This window comes from Natator depressus, chromosome 1 (genome assembly GCF_965152275.1).
Source record: "Natator depressus isolate rNatDep1 chromosome 1, rNatDep2.hap1, whole genome shotgun sequence".
NCBI classification, from domain to species: Eukaryota; Metazoa; Chordata; order Testudines; family Cheloniidae; genus Natator; species Natator depressus.
The window spans coordinates 275,733,881-275,749,704 of NC_134234.1; the positions used below are offsets into that span (position 1 = coordinate 275,733,881).

The 15,824-nt window shown below is 39.9% G+C and overlaps 1 protein-coding gene across 1 annotated transcript in view; it reads right to left on the reverse strand.

Annotated features, from left to right (window-relative positions):
* Positions 1-15,824, reverse strand: part of PTPRQ (protein tyrosine phosphatase receptor type Q) — a 207,080-nt gene that overhangs the window by 32,043 nt on the left and 159,213 nt on the right. Inside the window, exons 48-55 of the mRNA XM_074941974.1 lie at positions 13,000-13,244; positions 11,538-11,604; positions 10,667-10,825; positions 9,673-9,895; positions 9,085-9,158; positions 3,897-3,996; positions 2,865-2,993; positions 1,521-1,565 (exon numbers count right to left, since the gene is read on the reverse strand). Of these exons, the coding sequence (XP_074798075.1) occupies positions 1,521-1,565; positions 2,865-2,993; positions 3,897-3,996; positions 9,085-9,158; positions 9,673-9,895; positions 10,667-10,825; positions 11,538-11,604; positions 13,000-13,244 (1,042 nt within the window). The remainder of the gene's footprint in view (positions 1-1,520; positions 1,566-2,864; positions 2,994-3,896; positions 3,997-9,084; positions 9,159-9,672; positions 9,896-10,666; positions 10,826-11,537; positions 11,605-12,999; positions 13,245-15,824) is intronic.

The following is a 15,824-nucleotide window of genomic DNA, read 5'->3' on the forward strand; positions in this document are numbered from 1 at the left end:
GGGTGGGGAAAAAGTTTTGAAATCTTGGAAATTTTCACAAGATGGGACAACTACTTTCCGCCCTGTCCTACTCACTGTATGGACCTGTTCCGCATGTTCCTGACTATCCGAGCCAAATAATCTCCTATGCTAAGATCCGCTGCTGGGAATAGGAGAACGTGTGGGTATGTTGGAAGGTTTTTAGGGTTTCAGTTCTCTGATTCTGGGGGCCAACCTATGCCACCTCAGCTCTAAGGCTGCTCTAACTTACATCAAATGATGTACGGTAAGCCAGATGACAACTGGCAGAGCACTGTGTTGTGCAACACCCCGCTTGGGATAGGTGGGTGGTGCAGGAACTGGCTGTGCTGGCTGTACATCAACTAAGATTTCTCCCATGGTGAGGGGATACTTAGCTGGCCAGTTACAGAACACTGTTTTCAGTGCTTCACATTATATAGGACAAGCAGGAAATGATACTTATGGACAGATTCCTTCCCCAACCTGGCTCATTTATGCTGTTTAGATGGCACAAATGAGTGAGAATCTGGCAGTGATTTGCTAAGTATCCCCTCACTATTTGAAAAGCTATGGCTGGGCAATTGACTATGTGCATGTAATAATTCAACCAACTCGTGACAGTGAGGAAGTGCAGAAATAGGGAACTAGTACCATATTCTGAATGTGCAATTCATTTGCGACGGTTTCAGTGCAATCATCAGCACGTAGCATTAGAACTTAACATGCTAACATGGCACCTTTACATTCCATATCACTCTTATTATATCAGAGCCACAAAATGAAAGTGCCTCAAAATAAAGTAATTGGTAAGGTAAGGAAAAATGCTGAATTACTGCTCAGTAAAGTCTTTGCTGTGCATACATCACTTAACAAACTGCACGTAAATATGAAATATTACAATTTTGTCCTAACCTGCAGGGTTTGACATTGTATAAATCCAAATTGGACATAACTTAGACAGAGCAGTGGTAAAGTGGAATTCTCCCATGTATCATGGGATTTGATCCCCTGGAATTTTTGCTGAGATCTTAATGGGATGCTTTCTGGTAGCATGGACAGTACAACAGGCAGCTGAGGAGAAACAAAAGGATTTCTCCTGAATATGCAAATTCTAATGCTTGAAGAAAAGTGTAAGGCCCAGTTTTGAACTCACAGTGGTATATGAACTCTAATTGTGCTGTCTACTTTTTGTATGTCTGCTGAGGTGAGTCTGACATAATTTCTGTTAAAAATTGCTCTAGTTTATTTTAGAATAGTTGCAGAATTATAGTGTCTTAACATTAATCACTGAGATCAAAGATGATATGTTGACAAATTCAATCATTTGTCATTAGCATTACCATATAATAGGGTATAGTATAGTATAGTATAGGTTGCTAATACTAATTTCATTTTCATTACCAAGAACACATTTTGGAAAATTATTTACTTTGGACAAAGATCAACAAAGTATAGAAGCACACAAGTCACACAACATTATGGAAACCACACCATGTCTCTTCAACAGTGCAATAACTTACTGGATGACAAATATCTCCTTGCGTCTAAAGAAAAATGAGGAGTATCTGGAAGTAAAATCCATTAATAATTTAGTACACAAACAAAAACGATATTGTTCTTATTTTGCTAGCAATTTTCAAATGTATACCTTGTAGGAAACGTCTCAAATTAATGACTTTTTTTGATCCATCAAGGACATTTATCTGGTTTACAGCTACAAAGGTGCAAAGGGTTGTGTCCGTCTGTTGAAAGTGAACATCTCCACTACTGCTAATGGGTATTAGACTATATTATCTAAACAAAATGTTGCACAATGCCCACACCAGCTGCATTGCATTCATTAGCACCAGAGGATTCCCAGTATGTTTGACCATGTGCTGCAAGTGGCACACATTTGAACAGCTTTATAATGCAATAATACTTTTTTGCACCATACACAGACCTGTTTGTTTTGAATGTTTTATGGCAAGAGCTATAGGCTTTCATCTTCAAGCTACCCGTAGTCTGCAACAGTAGGATGATTAACTGCTAGGGCAAGGTAATCTTAGGCTTCCAATCTTTAAGGACATTGCCTGCCACAGTGCTTCCCATTCTATGTGCTGTGTGACACAGTAGGGAAAATACAGCCATGTCAATAACATTTATCCAACATTTGCTAATTCAGTCATAGCACACTGTCTAGAATGTTCATGATATCTATCTGTGGAATAATGTGGCAATTTTTGACTACCAAAAGGAACACAGTACAGCTTCCCCTCCAAACAATACATGGGGCAAGAGTCTCTGTAACTCTGTGAAAACCCAGGAAATCTGGCCAGGTGAGTGACCTAGGGCTACTACATGTTTCTCCAGGGTCTGGGTGTATGGATGTGGCCAGAGTGTTTTCAAGTTCCAGAGAAACTCAGCTGCAAAATTGGTCCCCTTGTGCAAAAACATTTTCTAAATGTCAATTAAACAATGACTATGTTACTGATTGAGCTGAAAAAGACACAGTTTAAGGGTTTGGATCTTTTGGGATGTTTATAAGTCTGCAATCCACAGAAAATAGTGAGCCATCAAAATACTGAACAATTTCCCATGTTTAAGAAATGCATCTCCTTTTGCCATCAGAATTAAAGGATGATTTGCACTTAGATCTTTATATTTTTATAACTTAGGTCTTTATCTTATTGTAAAAGATGTGAAGATTAAGTAATATTCTACTAGTCAGAAGTGTCTGGAGGATGGAGGGCACCCTTTGAAAGAGGATCTTAGTGACCTGTGTAAATAAGAACATCACAAACACTTCCAAACAAGCAAAGGTCAGAAAGGGGTCACGGCTACAGATCCTTTGGACTAGGGCTTTGCCTAAGGGGTATGCTTACCGAGTAAATCTCTCATCCTTCAGTTCCAGGTCTGCCACTGTGATCAACTGATCCAGCTTGAATTTAGTGTCAATAATTTCTGCATCCCGTGGGGAGTAGGTGCCTCCCTCTTTTTGCTTTTGTCGGATTCTAAATCAAAGATCATAACAAAGTTGAGAGTGAATGAGAGAGAATATTCAAATGATTTATTAATTACACATGAATTAGCAGGATAGAAGGATAGATTCAGCCTTTCATAGAACTGGGAGTAAAGAAACTCTAGAAAAACAATGATACTTCCAGTTTTCATTCTGTGATGAGCATAGCAAAACCAGTAGCAATTTTACCCATCTCTTTGAACATTTTTGTCAGCAAGCATTTTAGCCACATTTTACTGGCAAAATTTTGACAATGGAGAAAGTTTTCCTCAGAAATTATTACTACTTGGACCTGATTTTCCTCTCATTTTCACTAGTGTAAATCAGAAGTAATTCAACTGAATCCAATGGAGTTATACTAGTGTAAAACTTGTGTGAAAAGAGAATCAAGTCCTTATACTTCTTAACTCCTGTGTAAACTCTTGACCTCCATTTCTTATTTTCCTTCAATGCCCTGGTGAACTAGTAGTGGCAGAATAGCACCTGTGGCTACTGAGCGAATGAATGTCATTCATGCAGCAGTTTGACTACTTCTTCAACTAGGCATCTATGCATGCTATAGGTTACCTCACCTAGGGTCAAATTTCTGATTTCTCAAATACAGGTGTAATTCCAGATTAGACCCATTGACTTCAGTGGAGCTACTCTGGAATTTCACCAGTGTGACTGAGAACAGACTTTAACTTGCTGACTTCAAATCAAGCTACTCATCCTCTGTAATGGATGACAGAAGTTTCTATATGCTAAAAAATGGTATTAAAATGCAACATAATTTAAGATACCAGGCTGGTTATATATGGTTCTAAGTATAGGATTTATTTCTTCTATATGTAAAGACATATTTGCATACAGATGAAAAAGAATGTGTAGTATTGTATATACAAAGAAGTCTTACCTTGCAAAAGCATAGATTGCCACCACAAGAAGAATTATGGAAAGTATACACAAAGTAACTGCAAGTATTATTTCTACAGCTCTTTCTGACAGTCCCTCACCTGCAACAGAAAGTGGGCAATACTGGGACTGAACATTTGAAGAACAAATATCTGAAGACTGGATCGTTCTTTGACTACTTCTGCAAACAAAAGGGAATTGAATCCAGCACATTTCTCGGTGGGGGGGGAGGGGGAGCGTGGGAAGGGGGAGTGGGATGAGGGAGCCCTGTGCTCCCTTTTTCCTGGCAGCGAGTAGGAGCTCTTCTGCCAAAGCTCAGCAGGGTCTGGGCATCACAGGATTTTTGAAGTGGGACAAGAGTGGGTTGAGCAGAGGACCAGCTGCAACCTCACCAGCTGCTGAAACCATGCTTTTCCTCATGTAAATCCAAGGGGCATTAACTCCCGCTGGGTCCTCCTCTGCAGCTGCCACCATGCACCTTGTGACAACACAACAGATCACTGCACAAGGCCATGCCTAAAGGGTAGGCCAGTAAAGTAGCATGGATGAGTCTGTTCTGTCTTCCCCGTGGAAACACTCCGCTTTCATGGGCATAGGCCTTCCCTTACCTGTGGAGCCCCAGGATCCACGAGACTGGGAAGCAGCGCTCCTTGTCTACTCTACAAACCTTCCCAACCTATCGATTACCTAGAAACTTGGTGAGACCAATCTCACTTAGCTTCGTGATCCCTCTGCCTTCATCCCATGGGCCTCTCAAAGAAAATGAAGTTCCAGGTATTTCATTCTGAAGACTTAGTAAAATAGGAGGCATTTATGGCAATGAAGCCACATCCATTTACACCCAGAGAGGATGTGGCTTGTTGAATATTTGAAACTAATCCAGCAACACTTTATATGAAACTTCCCAGATATTAGTGGTCTTAGATACACAATATTAAGACATTCACGGAATGTTAAATAGACACCATTGTTTATTAAAACTTCTTGAGGATTAACATCTACTGTACATAAAACAGCATACCAGTAACTGCATCACGTGCAAAGTTCAGCTGATATTTTACAAGACCATAGCAATTTTAATAAATCTAAATGATCAAATCTAAATGAGCATTGGGGTCCTCATCACTTTAAATAGTGTGGACCAGAAAAATGTATTAGGAAAATTGTGTTTGTGGCTCATTTCCACACCCATTTGTAATTCCACAGCCACCTCTCCTCCTATTTGCAATTATGTAAGAAGCTACCAACAGTTGCTTACATGGAAAATTAATATGAGGAAAGTATTTAATGTAATTTTAGCTTCCTTTTAATGCAATTTAGTAGTTGAAAACAAAGAACTAGCACCATGGAACCAGCCAGCTCCTGCAGATTATGACCCACAGGTTGGCAACTTCTTCTGTAATGCAGATCAAAAGTTATTATTTAGTATATCTGGTTGTATTTAACTGATGGTCACTGCACAGGGAATATTATCTTCTTGAGATAAACATGCAATTCTCCTTAGCACCAGTTATGCACCAGTTATGATGGAGATTATGGAGTTATGATAGTTATGATGGAGTTATGATAGCACCAGTTATGATGGAGATTGGGTGAAACCTCATTGATGCTGGTGGGTTTGACAGATGCCCTTCATTCAGGATAAATGTAAGCAACAGTTTAGCTTCTTCTTGGAGCAAGATGAAACAACAGGAGTCTCTGGCCAAAACACAGGCCCAAGTATGGTCAGTCAGAAGCTGAGCTATGTGGGCTGATGGGGTTAGCTAGGAATTGAATGTACAGGTAGCTAGCACTCTTTGGTGGAGAGCTGTGTGTATAAGCTGAAACAATCAGAAGTACTGAGGAACAGTAAGAGAACAAGCAGAGAGAAGCAGCCAGAAAGCCAGGAAAACAGCAAGAGAAGCACTTGCAGCATGACTCTGTCGGTATGTCTGTACAGCAACTAGACAATCAACTCGGGCTCACAGTCCGTGGGCTGCATGGCTGTTTCACTGCTGTGTAAATGTCTGGGCTTGGGCTGAAGCCTGAGCTCTAGGACCCTGGAGGGTGGGAGCCCAGAAGTTTACACAGCAATGAAAAGGCCCAGCAGGCCAAACCCTGTGAGCCTGAGTCAGCTGGTAGACATCCCTCAGAGAAAACCAAGAGAGGGCTTTTTGAACAGTGTGCTGGCTGGAAAGAGGCTTGGAACTGTGAGCAAAGAAACTGCCTCCTGTTGTTCAATTCCTACTGCATTCATAGAAACAGGATTTCGTACATTCTTTGTAAATTAACAGGATTGCATCACAGAAATACCCAAATCCATCCTCTAATTCTCCTTCTAATGGAAACAATCTGTAAAACCCTGAAAAGCGGTGAATCTCTTGGGTCAAAAGGGTATCAGGTCCCACACCAAAGTTTTGGAACAGTAATATCAAATCTGTTTTGCATCTGGCATTTGCTTATTTATATCACTAATAAAAATACTGTAAAGCAGTAATACTAAACCTTTGGTTCTCCAGCCACAGGTGCAGTTCTTCACACATGCTCTTTGAGTTTGTCTGCACTAGACTTTACCTTAAGCTAATTGATTGTTAATTAACTTGAGATAATTAATACCTTTGTAAAGGCTCGTGTAGACACTACCAGCATTGGCTGAACCCTCAGGTAAACTACAAACATGAGTAGCCTGGAACAAATGATTGGGGAATGTCCAGAGTAGAGCTGTGTGAATAAAACAGATTTTTTTGGCTCGCTGGCCAGACTGAAAAATAAAAAAAGGACAAAAAATATTTCAGATCAATGAAATTTGTTCAAAATTTTCAGTGAACCAAAAACTCATGAAAAAATTGTTCTGTTGAAACTGAAAGAAATGTTTTGTTTCATTTTCAAATTTTTAAAAATGTTTTCCAATTTTTTAAATAAAATTGAAGAACATTTTGAAAGGAAAATTTTTTTGAATTGAAAAATTCTAAATGATTTAATTCAGAAATGTTGAAATGAAACATTTCAATTAAAAAAAACCTGACAAACCATTTCCAGCTTTGACACAAATTCACAAAATGTTAACTGTCGACCCAGAGCTGCATTTTTCATTAAAAAAATGTTTTGGCCAAAAAATTCCACACAGCTCTAGTCCAAACTAGCTTTCACAAAGATCTTGATTATCTTGAGTTAGTTGCCAATCAATTAATTCAAAGTAAAAAACAAAAATATCTGGTCAAGAAAGCGCAAACAGAGGTGCTGGTGAGTACTAAGTAAATGAATTAGAGTTGCCAGAATCCTGTCTCGCTCTTTCACAACCCTCCAACAGAGGAGAAACTTTCTTTCTCCTAGCAACCAGGAAGAGGTTTGGAGCAGGGGTGAGGATGTGGAGGTGGGGAGGTAGTGGGAGAGGGACAAAATAGAGAGATAGAGACAAATGACATTGTGTTGCAAAATGATTTTGATCTGCTGTCACATCAATACATAATGATACTGATCCACAAAGGGGCAATAGGATAATGCAAATGTCACATTGTGATAGTTTCATCTCTCTGTGGCCTTGACGTCACTAGGAAAAAGTGTTTTTGCTTTGTTTTGTTTTTACCAAGCATAAGCTAACACATGGTAACAAACATGTTAAAAATCTGGTGTGGACAAGGCAGTTTGTAATTTTCACATGTGTTAGCAGGTGGAGGTAAACCCTAGGATCCCCCCAATTGTTTACTGCCACCTGCTAACAGGTGAAAATTACCAACTGCCTTTACCACAATGGTCACCATGTATTAGCTAAAACATAGTAAAAACCCCACCTTTCTTCCTAGTGTGGATGCATCCTTTGTGGCATAGCCATGACTAAATGACTCCCAATCTCTTCCAGATTAGAATAGTGGTATTCACAAAATGGTTGAGAGGAGAATATACACTAAAATCTATTGTGCAGTTTTGCGTAAGTGAGGCACTCCTGCCCAAAACTAATTATTATGCTTGCTTTATCTGGCCAGGCAAGAGCCAGCTGTGATGCCATCATTCCGGTGGAACCTTGGCACAAGGTAGTATTGGCACTGAAAAAGAGAACAGGAAACCCTAGGACTTGGAGAATTTACAGTGCTGTTTTTTCTGATTTCATGTCATAGTAAAGGCAACCATGTCTTGTCCAATTGTGGCACATGCCAGAGGAGCAAGTGGTGCAATTTTCAATAGTGCAAGTACAGTAGGGACTATAATTAACTACAGTATTTGCCTGTAAAGCATTTCATTCTGTGCTTGCCTGGATGGTTTCTTTAAGCCATTCAGGGGGTTTCTGGTGCACAGGTATCTTGAAGGGGAAGGAAGGGGTTGTAATCACAACTCCTTTCATACTGCCCTGTCATGCTGGCCCTTCAGGGTATTTGCTTCAATGACTTTGAGTGTCAGAGATTTCTAAGGCAGAAAGCAGCATTGTAATTTCTTTTTTTCCTGAGCATTCAGGGTCAGGGAAATAGACCATTCAGGTTGGGCACTAGCATTTGGGTACTTCCAATATGTGACACTTCATTTTCTAAGACAGATCAGGTGGGCTGGGGAGCTCAGAGGGCACAAGATGAGTGCACAGAGGAGGAAATATGTCCAGCAGCAGCCCTCTGCTATTATCTAGGGACTTCTACAGCTTGCTCGGGTTCCCTTTTCCAAGGGATGGTAGTTTCCTAAGTATCGGTTTACTATTTTGTTAAAGAAACCTATCAATTTCAAGGGATCTGCCCAAAGAAGTTTGAATCTCACTCCCTCAGGATCAGTGCAGCTGCTGCAGCAGGTCTGTGCTGTTTGGGGTCCAACAACAATTTTGCCATTGGCCAGTGACATCCAGAATTGTCTAGGTTCTACGTTAGAACACCACTGGTTTAAGCAGAGCCTTGCCAATCTGTTTATGATTGATAAAAGTTGTTTATTTTTGTTTGAACCTGAAGGGTCAAGGGATCATGTCCACAGGATGGCTGCCAATAGAAGGAATGGATCACAGCTGAGACTCATCAAGAAGATCATGCAAATACTGTGGCATGGCTTTGCAGGGCATCCTCTGGGATGAATGGATTTTCGGACTGTGCACTCTTGAGGTTAAGCTAGGCCCACCAAAAGTTGTGGTTATTAACTTAAAAGTGAATGATCTTGTAAAAAGGAGAGGGAGCAATTTCATAACTTATCAGATGCTTTTGAAATATTAAAATGTCTTTAATAAATTAAGTTCTCCTTACCTAAAGTTTTGACAGGGTCAGAATAGTCTGAATCTGTAAACTGGCCTTTAACATTTGTTGCTCTGAACTTAAATCTATAAAATAATTAAATAAATTCAGGAATCAAATATTTACATACAAGTATTAAAATCATTCATTCAGTAAAGAACTAGTAATTATTTTTCATTTGGGGGCAAAACAACATGCAATCAGTATACTCCATATAATTTAAGAATCCTAATGTCAGCGTGTTAAAAGTATACTGCAGATGCGTGAAATGGATAGTACTTATCTTGCACTTAGACTTGCTGAATTCAGGAAGAACAATCTTATATTACTAAAACAAAAAAACTACCTGTCAGTTGTCTCACTTTTACAGTCCAGTAAAAAAAAATTAAGTATATGAAAATTTAAAACCACTTCATACAGAAAGTCCCAGTGTGCTTATGGCTTCTTGTGAAATCACTTTAGACCTCGCCTTTTCTTAAATAGGCCTTAACAATATATCACCTTTGCATTTTGTCTGATTGTCACTCATATAAATGCATATTTTTGTTTAAACATTTTTATTACTCAAACATTGACATACAACTTGAATTGTATACTTACAAGTACTGCTTTCTTGGTTTTAGGGGGCCGTTGCAGATTTTATCTTCACTCCCAGGTATCATGCATGTAGTATCAGCACCTATAACATACATATCTTCTTTGCCACTCAGTACTTCCTTTCCTTCTGTACAGGGTGGGTTTGGAAAGCCTTCATTTGTAAAATATGGCCTTGGTTTTTTGAAGTAGGCATCATACCACTTAGTAACATTTCCATCATGCTGAACTATTGTCAGAAGAAATTAATTATAAATCATTTCAATCCCAAACAGATTGCAGTTAAAGAAGGTAAACCAATGGCTGTATTTTCAGAAGCCCTTAGCACCCAATAGCTCCCATTAGCTCCCATTTAAATACATCAATAAGTGACCATTTTTCAGAAGTATGAATGGTATACACTAGTCCCATGGGACTACTCATATGAGCAAATGTTCATCAGCAAAAGCTCATCAGTTCACAATCTGACCCGTACTACACAAAATAAATTTACATGACTCCTTCCTGCTGTAAAAGAGAAATGTTATCTCGGCTGCATTCTTCTAACAGCAAAAAAATGGCTACAGAAGGAAAAACTGCTAAATGGAACCTTCAGATATTTTAATTTCAGAGATACAGCATGTGTTATTTTTTAAAGGACGTCATGAACAAAGAAACGGATAAACCCTGAAAAAGATCATGAGAAATAGTGTATGAGTGACTTCAACAACCAACAGCGACTATTTGTCAGCTGAAAAGGGTGAATGCCTTGGATAGGTTCCCTGAATCCAGTCTACAGCACACAGACAATGCTTCAGCTTTGGAGCAAGGAATGGTAGCACAGAGGTACCACGTGAATGACTTCTTGGAGTATTACAATTGCTGCAGTAACTGGTCAAATGTCTCCCAACATTAATTCTGCATCACCCAATAAAGGCAATAAGGGAACAGAGTAATAGGTCAAATGCAAGAAACTAAAAGGTACGAACAATTAGCAAAAGAATATAATAGCTTTCTCTACCTCCTGCTTCTGCAACAAGAACTTGTATTTTCTTGATAGGTCCATGATCATCATTATAGTAGCATACTGGCATTCTGATAGTAATTGTTGTAGCAGTAACAAGTAGCATCCCACTAGTATCAAAAACTGGTGTTGGTTTCTTATTAGGTCTTGGTGGCTCTGTTTTTAAACAAAAGACAAGCCAAAATGTTTTGCTTTCTAATTTATTAATTAAAATCATTTGGTTCAAGCATGTAATTGTGTTATAAGATATAATCCTCTTATTTGGGACATTTTGGTGGACAGGCTAATGTCCTAATTAAGACGCCTACCCTGCAACGGGATACTTGAGAGGGTGAGAGTCTGCCCTCACAGATTTCCCCCTTTGCAGGAGCAGAGTACAAGTGACAGGTTTGACTAAGAAAGAACACTGTTTAAAAAAAAATCTTAGCCTTAGTTTTTCTATCTGTGAAATGGGGACAATGATTTTATTTGCTTCTCATGGATGCGGTAAGGTATAAGTACAGATGGTTCTATAGTCTATTTCTAAATGTCATGGTGAGGCATAACTAAATAATATTTGTAAAATGGTAAATTCGGATAACCTTTTTGACACTGAGTAGTACCTTATTCCATAAGTAGTCCCACTGTTTTATTGGTACTAATTATGGTGTATGGTACAATTCAACTATCAGCAAGGTCCTATATAAGTACCAAATATTATTAATCTGTAGCAGAGGCAGGAATAGAACTCAGGCATTCAAGGCTCTCAGACTTATGCTCATTCTTCTAGGCAATGGACAGGAGGGAAACCCATATGCATGCACAAATTTACAGTAATTTTTTTAGAGCTTATAGGGATCTCAGCTAAAAAGCATTTTATTATGCATACCTTTAATATCCATAGTTATTTTTAGTTGGATTTTTGGCCCTGCACCAGCACCATTTATTGCATACACCTTAAAAAGAAATGAACACTTTATTTTATTGAAAATCTGTGTTAAACTTAAATCAGCAAAAGCTAAATGTATGCTTTTTAAAGGAATAATGAATCCTGCAATTTTATAATATACATAACATGACAAGACTGAAGGGTTTCAGTGATAACATAAACCTTGAGATTGTTATTTATTTTATTCATGTGACCAGAATGCACGATGGAACTAGAACCTTAATTTATGTATATATGGAGCAACATTATTTAAAATACGTATTAAAATTTCCCTACTAATTTAATCTCTAACTCCATTTGCTTGTACTCTCGGGAACACACTATTACACTTGCATGTCTCTCTACCTCTAACTCATTCCCTGACTTTCTTTATATCCAATTTCAAGACCTAGCTCATCTTCCTAGCCTATCATGAAATCCTATTGCCTGAGCCTCTTAGTTTCTCTCCTGTCACATGGTCTTTATATCCCTCTTGACTCCTGTCCCTCTGCATATATAGATGCTACCTGTATGATAAATTATGATTAAAATAATCTATCTGCGTGTAAAGCTTGAAAGCACTCATGAAGCATTTTGTAGTACTTTTGTATGAAAGACAATATACAAAAGTAAATTGGATACTATTATCTGATTCTCCTACATTTTTTAAATTACATACCAGCGGACCAAATTCTGCCTTCAGTTATACCTGAGATTCTCTGGATTTACACCAGTGCAACTGAAGGAAGAATTTGGCCCAATTTGTTTATTCTTCCAAACTCCTTTGATATTTGCGAAATCAGCAAGGGAGTAGATTTACACTATAAAAAAAATTTCCAGAGGGACTCTCTCCAGTACCTTCCTAGGTCATTCTTTGAGCCATTTACTCCACTCATCTCTAAAATCATAAGGAAAACAATATTTCAGACCCTGGTATAACATAGTTAAAACAAGGGGTGGGGGTGGAACAAATCCAACCTTCAAACAATTATTTCCAGGAGGATTTTTACTCTTGCTTCTCCTCCCCTCCTGTCCTAATCCCTGATTGCTTTAATGGTGTGACTACAAGCAGTAATAAAGATTCATCTGTAGTCACTGCTTGTAGGATTGGGCCCAGAGACTGAAACAAAAAACAATACAAAACAGAAGACCACCTTGGGGATCAAAAGACAGAACAAAATTTTGTAGTTGAAAGGGATGTGCCAAAGACTGGCTTGGTGATCTAGGATCTAGTCCTACAAGGTGCTAGCTACCACCAGTGAGATGCTAAGAGTCCTCAGTTACTACTGATTTTCCCCATACACTTTATACCTTTGGTTACAATGCCAAGGAACAAAATCATATTCTGGGTTTAGGCCTTCACTCCTTAATCAAGCAAATCTGTTGACATCAAAGACAGAGAGAGAACTGTATTAAGCCTTACAGTGACATTATATGTATGTCCTCCTTTTAGCCCCTCTATCACTGCAGTGACCGATTTATTTGTTTTGTCAATGACACTTAGATTATGAATCTGGACAACTGCAGGATCATCTTCTTTGTAAATCATGGCTTGATATACTTGAATATTTCCATTGGGTTCAGATGGTGGCACAAACATCACTTGGAATTTTGTTACTTCATCTGGTATCTTCTGAAATGTTACGTTGTTAGGTGGGTCTTTAGGCACTAAAGGAAATATTTCAGAAATTCACTTTAAATTGGAATGTATTACTGTTATTATTTATTTATAGATTAAAATACAGAAAGGTTTCAGAAAAAAAATAATCTTTTGGACACCAGGATTATACAACTGCTATTTAATTTGATTAATTAAAAACTATTATCCCAACACTAAGTGCTTGTGCAAATATTATAATATTAATCTCACGGATAGCAAACCTAATGATTAGAAGCCCACCATAATTAGCATCAGATCATAAGCCACCACCCTCATCTCTAACTCCATTGCTTCCTGGACAGCCCCATGAAAAGCATGAGCTTTTAAGTATGCTCTGAATATAACAAATCCTTGTTTTGTTAGACCATGGGGAGACGTGTCACAGTTGGAGACCCCTTTCTGAAAACACTCTGTCAGCAGCAACCACCCTCACTACTTTTAAACCAGGGGACTGACACAGCATTGCCCAAGGAGACTCAGTCTTTCCATTAACTGATGCCCAAACATACTTGGACCATGTCTACACTACAAAGTTAAGTTGACTTTATGTAAGTTGACATTGAGCCTCTGATTTAAGCAAGTCAATCTTGCGTGTCCACACTACGTTCATTGTGTCAGCGGAGTGCATCCTCACTAGCAGGGCTTGCATTGACACATGGAGCTATCCCACAGTGCATGTAGCTGAGTGGAATTTTGGGTTGGGCTTGCAATGCCTTATGGGACCAAAACATTGGTGCAGGTGGTTATGGGAACATGGCATTAGCTTCCCATGATGCACTTACCTCCCTCCCTCCCTGAAATCAATGGCAAACAAACCAAGCCTTTTTCGCACCTTTTTTCATAAGCCTGGGTTACTCGCACAGACGCCATGACACGATAAGCATGGACCCCGCTCAGCTGCACACTGTTGTTGTGAGCATTACAAACACCTCATGCCTTATCCTGCAATATTTACACAGCTGATACAGGAGCCGCCGTGTGGAACAATGTGATGCCACGCTAGCAGCTAGGGTGACCCAATGTCCCGATTTTATAGGGACAGTCCCAATATTTGGGGCTTTTTCTTATTTAGGCTCCTATTCCCCCCCCACCCCCATCCTGATTTTTCACATTTGCTGTCTGGTCACCCTACTAGCAGCCCTGCTGGAAGTCACAGAGCAGAGCAATTCGCAGTTGCTGGTGACAGTCACGTATCACCTTGACACGATTGAGTGCCGTTTCTAGGTCCGGGAAACAAGCACTGACTGGTGGGATTGCATCGTTATGCAGCTATGGGATGATGAGCAGTGGCTGCAGAACTTTACAATGCATAAGGCCACTTTCCAGAACTGTGTGAAGAGCTTTCCCCACCCCTGAAGTGCGGCAATACTAAAATGAGAGCTGCTCTGACAGTGGAGAAGCGAGTGGTTATAGCTCTGTGGAAGCTTGCAACGCCAGACTGCTACCGGTCAGTGGGGCATCAATTTGGAGTAGGTAAATCTACTGTGGGATCTGTTCTGATCCAAGTTTACAGGGCCATTAACAGATTTTTGCTAAGCAGGGTAGCGATTCTGGGCAACATGCAGGACATAGTGGATGGTTTTGCTGCAATGGGGTTCCCCAACTGCGGTGGGGCGATAGACGGAACAGATATCCCTATCTTGGCACCAGACCACCTTGCCAAAGAGTACATAAACATAAAGGGGTACTCTCAATGGTGTTGCAAGCACTGGTGGATCACAGGGGCCATTTCACCGACATCAACATGGGCTGGTCGGGAAAGGTGCATGCATCTTTCGGAACACAGGTCTGTTCAGAAATCTGCAAGCAGGGACTTTCTTTGCAGACTGAAAAAGTAACCGTTGGTGATGTTGAAATGCCAATCATGATTCTGGGAGACGCAGCCTACCCCTTGCTCCCATGGCTCATGAAACCATACGCAGGCAGCCTGGACAGTAGAAAGGACCGGTTCAATCATAGGCTGAACAAGTGCAGAATGGTGGTGGAATGTGCCTTTGGACGTTTAAAAGGTCACTGGCACAGTTTGCTTACTTGATTATACCTCAACGAAAGCAAAATCCCCATTGTTATTGCTGCGTGCTCCATAATATCTGTGAAACAAAGGGAGAAAAGTTTCCTCTGTGGGGGAGGGATCACAGCCAATTTTGAGCAGCCAGACACCAGGGCAATACGAAGAGCACACTGAGGGGCTCTGCGTCTCCGTGAGGCTATCAAAACCAGTTTCAGCAATAAGCCAAAGTAATACAACACTTATCTTGGGATCTGTAGTGTTCCTTACCAAACTGTCCCCTCCTTTGCATTTTCTCCTCTGTAAATTCCACCCCCACCAATCACGGTGTGTTGGATGAATAAAGAGCCTTTTCTCCTCAATCCGTTAAGTTTTATTATGCACACGAACACACAGAGACAGCAAAGAAAAGTAAGATAACCTGGGGCAAAAGGGCTGATAACACTGTGGAGGGAGAAACAAGGAAAGCTTGCTTACAGTTGTACTGCAATAACAATCAAAGGTGTGGGAATAGGTGCCTTCTGGTCCTTGTACCCTCCTCTGGTGTTGCTCGTCTCATAGGACATTTAGGGGAGGAGGA